At 52.5% G+C, this 14430-nt stretch overlaps 1 protein-coding gene across 10 annotated transcripts in view; it reads right to left on the bottom strand.

The window, feature by feature from the left end:
* Positions 1-8174: 8174 nt before the first annotated feature.
* Positions 8175-14430, bottom strand: part of Myo18a (myosin XVIIIA) — a 103091-nt gene continuing 96835 nt past the window's right edge. For all 10 annotated transcript variants that reach the window (XM_052197101.1, XM_052197092.1, XM_052197095.1 and 7 more), the window contains one exon: positions 8175-9456. In XM_052197101.1, coding sequence (XP_052053061.1) covers positions 9312-9456 — 145 coding nt within the window. In that variant the 3' untranslated portion in view covers positions 8175-9311. The remainder of the gene's footprint in view (positions 9457-14430) is intronic.

Consider the following 14430-nt stretch of genomic DNA (forward strand, 5'->3'; position numbering starts at 1 on the left):
TTTTCTTTTCTATGGGGGATCAATACAAAAGCATTTCCTGATGAACCTTCAGATCTGCCGTCACCTGGCAGGGGAGGTGGGCAGGCAGCGCACAGTTCACTGTTGATCTCTGTTGAGGGTAAAAAAAGAGTCATTTTATTACACTTTTTACATTTATTTACAAACAGCAATGGTGGCAACTCTTTGACACTCAGCGGATCCACAGTTTAGGAGAGCAGGGGCCCAGTGCACCTTTGAGAACAGAACTAATTTCTCCCCTCCCCCCCAGACAGGGTTTCTCTGTGTAGCCCTGACTGTCCTGGAACTCACTCTGTAGACCAGGCCAGCCTCAAACTCAGAAATCTGCCTGCCTCTGCCTCCTAAGTGCTGGAATTAAAGGCGTGCACCACCACCACCCAGCCGGAACTGATTTCTAAAAGGGTTTTTCTATAATCCTACGTAACAGGGGAGGGCCCTGTCCTCTAATGTCTGAGGCCTCAGGCCACATGGGCACAAAAACTTGGCACTTAGAGATGTAAACAAGGCTGCAGAGCCCCCATCAGGCGGCTGCTGCTGCTTCCTCGGTCTGTTCCTTTTCTTCTTTCTCCTCCCCCTCCTCCTTTTTTTTGTACCACCAGTCTCTGTGGTGGTGGCTCTCAACCTTCCTAATGCTATAACCCTTTCCCTCATGTTGTGGTGAACCCCAACCATAAAATTATTTTCGTTGCTCCCTCATGACTAACCTTCCTACTGTTGTGAATTATAAGGTAAATATCTGATATGCAGAATGTCTAATGTGTGACCACAGGTTGAGAAGTGCTGCCCTGGGGCTTCAGAACCCCCATGCTCTGTGGAGCAGAAAGCCACTGCTTGAAGCCTCACCCTGTCCTGCCCGCCACTGACTCAGAGACTCCCTGGGCTCATCTGCCTCTGCCAGGCAGGCAGGGGACATTGGCCCTGATGATGTCATCAAGGAGGTGAGGGGAAGCAGAGAGCAACTGGAGGGAATTTCGGGGTACCAGGCACTCCCCCACCCCCAGCAGCCTGGGAAGAAGGTCTGTGACTGTTGTGGTGAGCTGAGAGACTCACTTCTTAGCTAAGTCCTATTTGCATAGCACTCCTTTAATGAAACAAATCTGAGTCTCAGGTCTCTCCCATCCTGAATCAACTGAGTCTCTTCAGCATGGCCAGGCCACCCACTCACCGACCCTCTGCACCTTTTCCAAGGATCCCTGAGGCATAATTTCTCACCCTGATCAGGGGGAGTCTCGCCCTGTCATAGAACGCAGGCCTGCCCTCCACCCTGCCCTGCCAATCTTGCTCCATTTGGGTCTCAGCCATCTTCTCTGCTCCATTACTTTTCTTGATGGCCACCAGGGGCTGGGGCGCAGGGAGGGCTGGGGCGCAGGGAGGGCTGGGGAGGGTCTGCTTATGAGAGTGTTGGAAGTCATGCCTGCGCTTCACCGCCGCCATGAGTTATTTCAGCATCGATGTTTGTCTCGAGCTGATTATTCCAGCTCCAGAACAGGTGGGGCAGCCTGCGGTGGCTTATTCGTCAGCCAAGGCCATCTGTTCCCAACAAGCTGAGATTTGTAGCTGATTTCTACTGGAGAGCCAGGGGTGGGGGGTGGAGAGGGGCATGAAGATTGCATTCAGGCCCTGGGGGACCCACTGTCCTTCCCAGACCTTCTGGTGTGCCTGACGTCCTGAGGGCCTCTTCCATACCCAAACCTTCGGATTTACTAGGAGAAGCTCCCTGGTCACTTGATTTGATGAGAACACTTTTTCCTTTTCCTCAATAGGATAAAACAGACATTAGATACACAAATCTATCAATCAGGATGAAGTTGGGTCAGTGATAAGTGTCTCTTTAGAGACGGGGGAAAATATTTATATATATATGTGTGTGTATGTGTGTATATATATATGTATGTGTATGTATGTATATATGTATGTGTATATATATATATATATATACAAATCACCATATGACCTTCTCAGTTTTACCTCCAGCTCCTCCATCAGTAGGAATGTCCTTGCCCAAGCCCACCCCCCATCCCCTTCAGGGCTCCAGGCTGGTGGAAGAGAGAGGTTTGGATTCTCTTCTCCTCCCCACCCTTCCACCCTCCAATCTGTTTCTTTCCCAGTTTCTGCTCTCGGGCCTGCCAGCAGATGCCTGCTGCATTAAGGGCGGCATTCCCTGAGTGAGGAGCCAAGCAGTGCCTCGGCAGCTTTGCCACACGGCTTACCCAACCCCCACCTACCCTACCCAGCCGATGTCTACACAGGGGAGCCTAAGAAAAAAACTATTCTTCTAGTCAGTCACATAGGTCAGTGCAGGACCCTCTTTGGTGTCAGTATCCACATATGTTGACTTTCAAAATCACATACAAATTCCATGCTAACAGTAACAGATGCCTTACTTATAATCTCTCTCTCTCTCTCTCTCTCTCTCTCTCTCACACACACACACACACACACACTCACACAAGAGAGAGAGACAGAGAGACAGAGGCACAGAGAGAGAGAGGGGGAGAGAGGGAGAGAGACAGAGAGGAAGGGACAGAGGCAAAGTCAGAGGCACAGAGAGGCAGAGAGAGGGTGTGTTTGGCTGTGCTGCAGACTGGCCCTAGGACCTGGGATTGCAGGTGCTCACCGCAGTCCCTTCCAGCTCCCTCCCACAGGCATTGCTGGGAACAGAACCCAAGGTCTTACACATACACTCATATCTCCTGACTCCCCATTTCTCAACTAACCTGCACTACTCTTCTTCTTCTTCTTCTTCTTCTTCTTCTTCTTCTTCTTCTTCTTCTTCTTCTTCTTCTTCTTCTTCTTCTTCTTCCTCTTCCTCCTCCTCCTCCTCCTCCTCCTCCTCCTCCTTCTTCTGATTTGTTTTTTTTTTTCTCGAGACAGGGTTTCTCTGTATAGCCCTGGCTGTCCTGGAACTCACTTTGTAGACCAGGCTGGCCTCAAACTCAGAAATACGCCTGCCTCTGCCTCCCAGAGTGCTGGGATTACAGGTGTATGCCACCGCCGCCCAGCTCTAACCTGCATTCTTGTGTACTTTTTTCTTTTCATGATATAGCTTAGCTGGCCTGGAACTCTCTAGACCAGGCTAGTCTAGAACTCACAAAGATCCATCCACACATCTCCCAAGGGTTGAGATTAAAGGTGTCCTTTCCCACATGTGTTGTCATGTGTAGTATAAAACCATCTCTCCCTCCCTCCCACTTTCCTTTCCCTCTTCCATTCTGGGGCTAGAAGCCAGGTGTTCCACAGGCCAGACAAGCGTTCTGCCGAGCTACATCCTCAGCCCCAGCCTGCCTCACTGTTCTGTTGGCTTATTTCAGCAAGTCCTTGTGAACAGAGGTCCATTTCTTGTCACAAACACCTGCCTGGTGGTCAAGCACATGTGTATCCAAGGTCCATGGTGGTACTTCACAGGACCTGTCCTTCTGACACAAAGGCTTTCAGAGTGCCACCCATCAAGGCTGCTTTCCATGATTTAGTAGTCCCTGGGGCTGGACTCTGCCCTAGGATGCCAATCTGCAAATGATGCTAGGCCCCTGGGGTAAAACGCGACACTGGACCTGTTTCATCACGTATGATTTTACAGATATGGCTGCAGTCGTTGACCTGTCTTTTAAAGACTCACTGTTCCAGACACTGCTGGCTGCATCTCCACACAGCAGCATCTTTCTTTCTTTTTTTAACTCCCTTTTAAAATTTTTATTCCTCACTTTTAAATCCCCTAAGCGCCCTCTCTTCCCCAAATGCATTTGCTTTTCTCCCTAATCTAGTCCGATGGTAAATCTGGCACAAAACATATAAAAATTTATTAAAATGTGGAAACTCTTTGACTCTTAAGTCACCTCAAATATAATTTACCTGAACGATGTCAAAACTTAATATCCTTTAAAACATTTTTTTTGATAAAACTGTCATAGCTGACTTTTGATATCAAAAGCAAATTCTATCTGCACATAGAAGTATTCTGCTGGGAGACTTGTGTCACCAACTTCGATCACAAAGCACACAGCGTCTCTGGAATCTCCCGTACGGATATGACCCATCAGAGGAGCACACACTGCAGAAAACCCAATTTCTCTGTAAAATTCCTCCTAAACAGATCTAGCATCCTTGTTAGCTCCAAAATGGCTATTGCTTTGGATCGCTCTCTTCCCCGATCGAATCGCGAGAATGGTCTGGATTGTTCTGTCTTACCATCGCAAAATTAGATGAAGTGAATATTGCTTAAAATATGCATTCTGTGCCGTGCAGAACTGTTATTCATACTGTTGGCACAGTGGGAGCGCAGCACAAATGTGATGATGTATAGCGGGGGGGGGGGGGCGTCTAAAATTCTAAAGAGCAACATGGATGTGAGTTAGGCCATTTATCCTGTAATCGCCAAAAGTGTTTTCTTGCTCAGGCCAGGCCTGGTGAATACTAAGCATACAAGGGCTTGAGGAGGCCACGACAGTGGTCCCTCCCTTCCCTGCTTCTTCTGCACCCCGACAAGCTTGGAATAGTTCCAGTTGCCCTTGCCTCTGGATCCAAGCAGAGGACCTTGCTGACGTCTCTTGAACCTCAGTTACCTTAGAGGACAATGACACTTAACAGAATTGTGAGGGATTATGTTAGCCAAGGTGTAAGGGCTGGAGACCTGGTAACTCAATGCATAGGAACAATTGTTACCTCCTCACCAAACAGGTGATAATCCTGGAAGCACTACCCACCCACCTGGTCCATCATCGCCTCAGCTCCCCCTAAGACTTATAAGAAGCCTTAAAGGGTGGGAAACTGCTCCCTTGGACCTGATCTGAAATCATTAAAAGGGCAATGCTAACACCGTGGTATGAATGCACACTCCAGACCACTCTTGCAATTTGATCTGGGAAGAGACGGAATCAAAGACTTGGGAGCCAGAGGCAGATGGACCTCTGTGAGTTTGAGGCCAGCCTGATCTGCATAGTAAGTTTCAAGACAGCCAGTGAGACCCTGTCACATGACATGCACACGTGCGCGCACAGACACAGACACAGACACACACACACACACACACACACACACACACACACACACAGAGAGAGAGAGAGAGAGAGAGAGAGAGAGAGAGAGAGAGAAAGCTTCTTATAAAAGATGTGGCTCAAGCTGGATGGTGGTAACAGTGGCTCAGGCCTTTAATCCCAGCACTTGAGAGGCAGAGGCAGGTAGATCTCTGAGAGAATGAGGCCAGCCTGGTCTACAGAGTGAGTTCCAGGACAGCCAAAGCTATACAGAGAAACCCTGTGGAGGTGTGTGGCTTCTGGGAGCAATGCTAGCAGAATCTCCAGGCGTGGGATGGGGCCAGAAGCTGCTACTGCACTCTAAAGTCAGGGCTCTGACTTGCAAATAAGGTCAGAGTGAATGGTAATGATTTCCCGGTTTCCCAATGAAAGACCCAGCAGCCGGCAGCCGCCTGGACAGATGGTTGGGAAGGGAGGACAACAGGAAATGAAAGAAGGGCTGAACATCAGAGGCCGCAGAATGGAAGCCAAGCCCAGCCAGACCACCAGCTTCCTCAGCACCCAAGGGTGCCCCGGCGGCAGCAGTGAACTCTAAACTTAGGAACCAAAGAAAGGTTCTTGCCAGCAACACCACCTCACTTTACAAAAGGGGAAACTGAGGCCAGAAGAGTCAGCCCCCTTTCCAGGTTGTAGTGTCAGTGGCCTGTTTGCTTCTGCTGTTTTTCTCACTGGGCCTTGACTCCAGCTGCAGCAAAGGGAAGGCAGCTGCCCCAAAGCAGAACACAGCCACGGGTTTAGAGAAGATATAGCCCAGGGGAAGATGAAAGCAGTTGAGGTAACGGGCGGGGACAAATTAGCATAGTCTGGTCTGACATGTGTTGCTATATAAGAGATGAAGTGTTCCAAGTTCCCGAGACCCGACTCGGAGGAAATGAAAGGGGGAACAGAAGGGATTAAGGTTAGATTTAAGACAGTACTTTCTCCCAGGGATGATAACGTAGCCCTTTATTCTGTGACCAAGACTGGCTGTGAACTCATCCCCTGTCCCTCCCACTCCTGAGGCCTTTGGGAATCCTTTTTCTCTTCCCACACAGCCTGCTTGGAGCGTGGGAAGCAGATGAGGTGGCTGACTTTAAAAAGTCCTCGCTTCAGGTAGGCGCTCTTTTTCCTAGATGGCCCTCCCGGGCTCTTTGCTGAAAGTGAGGACCGCAGCACTCAGGCTCTGGGGCCCTGGGGGGAGAGCAGCAGTCAAGGCATCTCTTGCAACACGCTCCCTGCCAAATTGATTCAAATTGGCTTGGATATGAACATATGATTAAAGGAGCGGCGCGATTCATTTATCAGGAGAGATTAAAGAGCGGCATCTGCGCAGCCTAGCTGGGGGACAATTAAGGAGCAAATCGCTAAGTGTCTGTGCCACCAGGCACGGGGGCGGGGGATGGGGGAAGGACAACTGGGATAATCTGCCAAGAGGACTGGAGGACAAAGGGAGCAGTTTCGGGGGTCACTGCCTGCTGCTGCTGTGTCTGGACACTACAGGGAGTCAGTCCCCTAGGGCTTTGGTCTCCTGCCTCTTATTCTGGAGTCAGACCATTCCTGCAGGCTGGAAATTAGTGGGGAGGAAACGGGGACGCAGGGTGTCTGTGAGATGGGCACAGGGCACGGGGCCAGTGGCTTAGCTTTGTGGAATCACAGCATCTTAGGGACAAGAGGTGCTGGGGGCATTTAGGAACTTGCAGAGTTCTCCAGGTGTGACCCAGAGCGAACACAGGCTCCGGTGGCCCCATGGTCCTCTGGAGTGGCAACTGAGGGAAAGAAGCACCGCCCTCATAGCCTGGAGCATAGTGGAGGGGAGGGTTTTGTGGGAACTGGGAGAAGCACTGGTCATGGGGGGCGGTGAGCTTTGGCTTTCCCAGGCAGCCTGTGGCATGAGCATTGTTTAGCCCTCTGTCTCAGGACCGCCTGTTCTTTCCTCTTATGTCCTAGCCATAACTACCTGTGGAATCATTCTCCTTGAAGGCCTTAGCCCCAAATACTGCTGTGAGGACCCTTCGCAGTCTCCCTCCCCACAAAGGCATTCATTCTCTTTCCGTGGCTCGGGCACCTTCTCTGGCCTTGTGCAGTGGCCTTTGCTCCCATCCCTGGAGGACAGGTACTGGGATTTCTTGGCTCAGGTCAGAAGCTGATACTTACCAGCAGGTGAGGCAGATGCTCTGAGTGTCCATTCCCACACTGGGAGGCCCGCCATCTGAAATGACTCCATTCCTAGCACCAGGACCATGCCCAGGCCAGTGAGGGCAGCTGGCTCAAGTGCTGAGTAGACTGAGTAACATAAATTCCTTGACTTGAGAAAACATGCTCACCCCAGACCTGGTATGTTAGTTTACACCTGTAATCTGGGGTTAGGGAGACCGAGGCAGGAGAAGTGTGAATTGGAGGTCAGCCTGGGCTATACAGTGAGACTCTCACTTTCGTCGCCTTTTCTCTTTGTTGGAGGACAGGTGTCTTTGTTCTAGAAGGATCCATTTCATAGTTCTCCCCACCTTGTTTCGGTGGTGACTTTTCCCTATCTTGACTTTCCAGGCAGATGTCACCAGAGCCTTTCCCACTCACCTCCTCAGACCATTTAATGCCTGTGGAAAATATATCTGATCATGAATAAGGTTCAGAGGAGGAGGAGGGTAGGGAAGGCCTTTGGTTTCTTCCTCATCGGCATGAACTGCCCTATAACTTTTGCAAGGCCACAAAGCATGGTCAAAGTGTAGCTCAGGCCTTCAGGCCGCGGCTGAGCAGGCACCTAAGGCCGTGTTCCCAGCTTACTCAAGTTTTCTGTCGCCAAAGTGAGCTGAGGAGCAGAGAACATGCTGCCAAATTTTGATCAAGAAGTCACCTTTGGAGTGACTAAAGTTTTGAGAAGGGGTTGGGAACAGGGCATAAACAAGCTGCCTGCCCTGCTCGCCTCAGCACAAATGTGGTGGCTCTGTCTCCCTCAACCAGTCTCCTCACCCACTATCTCGAGTGACCTGCCAAGGCTCTGGGAGTGACACTGGCCTGGCTTGAGAATAGGCCACACAGACCAAGATGGCCCTTCCACATCCCCATCAGAATCCCACCTCTGCCTCTGTCCCTGCCCCAGGACCACCCTGGATCCCCCTGGGCCTGCAAGGAGAGTCAGGGAAACATGTGGCCAGGAGGGAGGGCCCTTTATTTCCTTACATCAATCAGGCCCACAGGGAGAGAGCGCACAGCCCGATGGGTACAAAGCAACTGCAGAAGGGAAGGGGGATGGCAAACGGGTCCAGCACCAGGCACTGCCTTTGGGCCCCCAAATCTGGTAGAAAGGTCGGGATGACCTTTATGGTTAAGTAGCTGAGAGGAGACCACTTGTTGCTGTGTCTGGGGTAAGTGTGTGGGAGCAGGGTTGTGGGCAGAAGAAAGATGACAAAGGGTTAGGACTCTAGTCTGATAAACAGACCAAAACATCTATCTTCCATTGTACCCACCACAGGTCCTCAGCGCTGAATGAGTGGCTGGCTATAACACCGCCAGAGGAAGGCAGTGCTGGAAGCCATGGGTGGGTGCAGGTGGAAGAGATCAGCTCTTAAAGAACTGCTCATTGCACCCAATACTCCAACAAGGCTTGCTCCGTCCAAGCCAGAAGCGCCCAGCTGCCATCCTCCTCACCCTGCCTCCTAAGAACCAGGGCCCCAGCTCTGCTCAGCAGTGTCCCCTGGCAGCAGGCTGCAGGAGGAAGGGCCTCTGGAGAGTGCCTATGGAGAGGAGATTCCCAAGGCATCCCACAGGGCCCAGCTGCAGCAGCAGCCCCTCCCACTCTCAGGGACGCAGCTGCATGGAGGTTTGGGTATTTAAATTAAACAGTAAAAAGACAGCAGGCACTGAGAAGAGAAAGCCCTCACCCCAGCGGAGGGGAGGCATTGCTGCTCCCTCCTGACTCTTTCCCATGGGCCCAGTGGCTTCGAGCGGTCCAGCAGGTAACCTATCCACCATCCCTGAGCAGGAGGCTGAGATGGAGGTCCACTGCGGGCTCCATGAAGTGCCAGGCCACCTGACAGGTCCACAGCGGCCCAGGGTGGGAGCTAGGAGCATGGCCTTCTGAGGCAAGAGGGAAGCTCTCTCTGCAGAGACTCTGCTTCCCCCCGCCTCTTCCACGTGGAGTTATCAGACACCTACAGCCTGGAAAGTTCCCCGACAGAGTGCCGAGGCGTCTTCCATGCAGATCGGCAGTCAAATGGGGGCCCGTGGTACCCCTCTATTTCCTGGGAGAGGCTGTGGGGTGGGAGAGCTGTGAGCCACTCCCCCAGGCTATGCATCTGTCTCTGTCAGCTTGGCCTCTGTGTCGCTGTCACTCAGATAGTTGTGGGAGAACCGGGGTCTGGAGCTGCTGTCCACAGGATCGTGCTCATCATCCGATGGGTCAGCGGCGAGGGACTTCCAGTGACTGGTTGGGCTGCAGGGAGAGAGGGACAGGGTCAGGGCCAAAGAACACTTCTTCTCTGGGCCACCAAGTTCCGTTCAAGCACTCCAAACCCCAAATGTTCCAGGTCAAAAGGAGCACACAGTTTGCAGTGTGCTCCTTTTCAGACCATCATGTCAGGAAGGCTGGTGGCTGCAAGGGCCAGGCTGCCATGAACCCAGGAAGCACATTCGTTCCTGGCTCCTTCCCCGGAGAAGCTTGGACTGAGCTATGAGGGAGGAACACTGGGTCTCGGAGTTTTCAATGTCCTTGCTCAGATGCAAACAGTCCACAGACCACACAGATGACGCTGGGGGGCAGGTGACTACTTGACTACAACCTGTCCAAGGGGGAAACTCTCAGGCTGATAGATTACTCCTGGCAGGATTCCAGGTCTGAACTATTTCCCCCTAATCAGGGTTTCCCTGGGCCTGGAATACTTCTGTCCTTGACCATGGCATCCTCTACTGGCAAAGGAACGAAGGCTCAGGACAGAGGCTGGCCAGATCTGTTTGAGGATGGGCCAATGGGAGGGGCCCTTAACAACTCCTGGGAGTCTTCATCAGGCCCCTGGCTCTGGAAGGCTGTCCCTCCAAAGTTATGAAGAAGCATTACCCCTGGAGGGAGGAGGACTGTGACGGCCAACAGAGCAGACAGGGCCGCGTTTTCTGGCTCCATCCACACTCGTTCTCTCCCAGAGCTTCTGAGCCTCCTCCTGTCCCCACTGTCCCTGAGCACATGCAGTACAGTTTAATGTCACAGAAGAAGACACAGCCCAACACAGCTTCACCTCTACTGGTGCCCTGGCCCCAGCTTTGTCCCTGGGGCGCCTGTGCTCCAAGAGACAAGGGCTACAGGTCCTGGTGACCGTCTGCTTGGACAAGGGGAGTGCCTGCCATTGCTAGTCTATATTCTGAACTAGAAACCCGAGGGCGGCCCTTTATCTCCTGGTCCTTTTAAGGTAAGATGGGGAAGCAGACAGCACTTTAGGTTTCCCTGGAGGTAGCAGTAGAGGTACAGAAATAAGGTTCCACCAAGAGTCCTCCTGTAGCAGGCGCTGCCTGAGCCCCTTGGATGGCCCTTTGCGAATCACATATCAGATATCCTGCATATCAGATATTTACATTACGATTCATAACAGCAGCAACATTGCAGTTATGAAGCAGCAATGAAATAATGTTATGTTTGGGGTTATCATAAGATGAGAGACTATACTAAAGGGCTGCAGCATCAGGAAGGCCGAGAGCCACCACCATGGACTTACTGTTCTGCCTTATTCTTCCAGGTAATGTACGATGAAAAGCTGCCTCAAATGGAAGGAGAGCCTTGCCCAAGGTCATGGCCAAGACCTGAACCTGAACCCAACTTCAGCCTTAGAGCACTCTTGCCACGAGATGAAACAAGAAGAAAACAAGACCAAACCTAACGTCTCCTGCTGGCCAGGAGCAACTGGGGTGGGTATGTGAAGACAGGCCTCTGTGCCCCTGGCAGAAGGGAAGAGCCTGGGAAAATATATGTTCAATTATGCAAAATGGCTCAGCAACGGGGCAGTCTGGTTAATAGTTATCGTATTTCTCATGAATGAATTACCATTTTTAAAGGAATAAGAATAGCACAAAACACACTTAATACAAACTAGACTGAACATAAATGAGTCTTATTCTGATGGGCCAGAACCACTTAAGGCCTCACAGCATCTCCAGGACAAAATTATAAAGCTCAATGCTAACTGTGTAATGCAGAAAAAAATGGAGGTCATTAGCCTTGGGGTTGTTTGTATCCTGAATTAGTAGGGGCCACTTGTTTTCTTTTTTTATCACAGAGTTTCTGTTCACCCTGGGCTAAAGGTTTGCTTTCCAGCTAAGGATGCCTGGCTTTGAGGAAAGACAGTGGGTGGGGTTATTCTGTGAGCAGAGGGCGTGAGCAGATGCCGGGGCGGGCCCTGTGTGGCCTGCTGCGCCATCCTTCATCTCTTTCCACAGGCGGGTCTCCAGACCCCATCCCCACATCCCACACGCCCAGTTAAACAGTGGTCAGGTTGCTCTAGAGCCGCTGATGCTGCCGAGAAGCAGGGGCAACCAATCATGGGCAAACTCTGTCCTTTGCTCCTGTCTGGGCTGAGGAGCCACAAGATCCCTCGCAATCTTTCTTGAGCTCTCTGGCCAGTCTCCATATCTGCTTTTACTGCCACCACCATCAGTAGGGCCAACAGCAGGCAGCTCCCTGTCCCCAGAGCAAGAGCCAGGGCTGGCAATTGGAACATTTTAACTAAATTGTTTAAAAAGCTTTCCTTCCCTACAAGCCAGTGTCTCCTGCTCAGTGCTGTCACAAACAATTTGGTACACAAGCTAATTCCTGCTGGGAAAGCCCAGGGTGGCAACACTGTATTCTGTGTTTTGGAATTCTTCACTGGTCCTTAACCCTAGGCGGGGCTCTGCCCGCACCTTCTGCCTTTGCAGGCATCCCTTGCTGCCAACCCCCCCCCCCTCGCCCGACACACACACTTCATGGTAGTTGGCCAGGTTCTAGTTGGAGACCACTCTACCATCACTAACCCCAAACCTCATAGTGGCACAGTACAGGGTTTCAGGACCAGTTGGCTCTCTCCGTAGACAAACGCAGCTGAGCTGTGGGTGAGAGGGGGCTGCAGAAACAGGGCTTTCTGTCTTAGTCACTGTGAAATATGACTGGGCACTAGAGGGATTCAGGTATAGTCTACTAGTCAGTCACCAGTTAGTCTGGGGTTGCCCAGCAAGGCAATTGCTTCCTTCTGGGAAGAGGTACAGAGGGGCCTGGCCTTCTTTGTGTCTAGACCTCCCCTTCCAGCCACCAACTGATGGGCCTGGGGTGCCGGGCCCTGAGCCAGGCTAAGCCCTGAAGAGACTAAAACCACTGAGCAAACATTTTGACTCCAATCTTTCCTCCCAGTGGAACTAACAAAGGCCACAGATGCTTCCTGTTCTCCCTTGAGTGCCCTGAAACCACACGAATAGGGGGTGGGGGAGCAACAGAGCAGTGCCAGGACCAAGGAGTGGTCTAGCCTGGGCTCGAGCTGCTATAAGTCAGGTCTGGACTGTAGCGCCGTCTCCATCCTCCCACTTCTCAGTCACTTCCCCTCTCTCCCTCCCGTTTCCAAATGGACAAAGGCAACTTCCCCTTTCAACGGTGCACCATGGCACAAGCATGCAACAGGTGTGTCAGTGTGTTAGTCTGGGAAACGAACGTGGTGGCCCAGGTGGCTGCAGCCTGGGGTTGTGCCTACCTCCCGGGAAGCAGCGAGCGTGCCCTGTGCTGAACATGCTTCCCACCATCTCTCCACAGGGGTGATTCAAAATGTCACCACCCACCAGGGAAACTGGCAACAATGGGATTCTAGTGACTCAGGCTCTGCCTCTCCCTATTGAAGGTGTAGGCACAGGGCCTGACTGCTACAGCTCCCCATGGGAAGAGCCGGGGGAGGCAGGAGAGCAGGGAGGGGCCGTCACTCAGCAACTCCTCATTTCTATTCATTAGAACTCTACAAGATGAGCAGAGCTGAGGTGACGCCCACGTGTGGGCTGAGTGTGGGCTGGGAGGGCTGAGGAGGCGGCAGGTATCTCCTGGGTCTACTGTAGGGTGTGGCACCGCGTGGGCTGCACCGCGTGGGCCGCACCGCAAGATGCATGCTAGGCAGGGGAGGAGAGAGGAGAGCAGAGTGCCTCAGCAGAGTTCACAGCTGAGGTATCCCATCAGCTAGGATCCTTTCCCGGTCCATCCTGTTGCATGAGAGCTCTGACTGGGTGTCGGTGACACCTACCTGTCACCTACATGCTCTGCATGTAGCTATGAAGAAGCAGTTACAGTTAAAGGTGTAGAACAGACCCCATTAAGTCCTGGTAACCTTACTTCCCAGTTGTGTAACTTAATCTCTCTGAACCCTAACTTTTTATGAAACATAGCTGATCAGACCTTTGTTATGAAGTTATAGGGAAGATTAGTTCCAAAAACAGCACAGGAGGCTCAGGGTGCAGTTGGAGCTCTAATCCAACATCAGCAAATTCAGCTCAGAGCTCAAGTCAGGAGCCAGGAGGCTCTCTGAGGCCCAAGAGGTGGTAGGGGAGCCTGAGGCTGCAGTCGGTCGGTCGGTCAGAGGGGCAGGGAGCACGTTAGTTCACAGAGGGTGGGTGGGGCACACCATGCGGCACTGCACACCAGGCCAGGCGGCACCTACTGCGCTAGTCACTCTCGGGTCGGTACAGGTACCGCATCATCAAGCTGTCCACCTCTTTCTTTCGCTGCTTCTCTTCCTTCTTTGACCGTCTTGGAGTTTGCCCCCCTTCCTCAGCGTCTGCGGTTGGCCCCTTTTTCACACTGGAGCGGCTATGGCCTGAGACCGTGGAGCCACTGGATGAGGATGAGGACTCAGATTCACTCTCTGTTTTCTTTCTTCTTGATTTAGATTTCTTCTTGCTCTTCCGAGAGCGCCCTTTCCTCCGCCGCTTGTGCGCCGAGGAACCTTCCGAGCTGGAGCTGGAGCTGGAGCTGGAGCTGGGGCTGGGGCTGCTCCGTTTGCTCCTGTGCTTGCTCCGGCTTTTGCGGCCCCTGCGCGAAGACACATCTGCGGCAGAGGCAGAGCGGCGGATGCTGGCGCCCCTGTCTGGGTACTCCAGTTGCGCGCTCCGGGCGCTCTGGATGCTCTTCCGGTCATCATCCTCTGAGTCAGGCTCCAGGCTGCTCCGCTGGATCGGCACCGGTTTGTAGCTCAAGACCTCATTAATGGCAGCCTCCAGGTCTGGATCCAGGTAGGAGTGGCGGCTGACGGGTCGGACGCCGGAGCCCTCAGGGACCGAGGTTGAAGCTGAGGAAGAGCCCCGTGGCTGGGGTGGCACAGACAGGCTCCGGGCCAGTGATGGATGGCTGAACTGTGAGTGTGCCTCACTGAGGGCCACGCTGGCCCCATCATCCCACTCATCCAAGCAGCTCTGGCCG

This window comes from Apodemus sylvaticus, chromosome 10, assembly GCF_947179515.1.
Source record: "Apodemus sylvaticus chromosome 10, mApoSyl1.1, whole genome shotgun sequence".
Lineage (NCBI taxonomy): Eukaryota > Metazoa > Chordata > Mammalia > Rodentia > Muridae > Apodemus > Apodemus sylvaticus.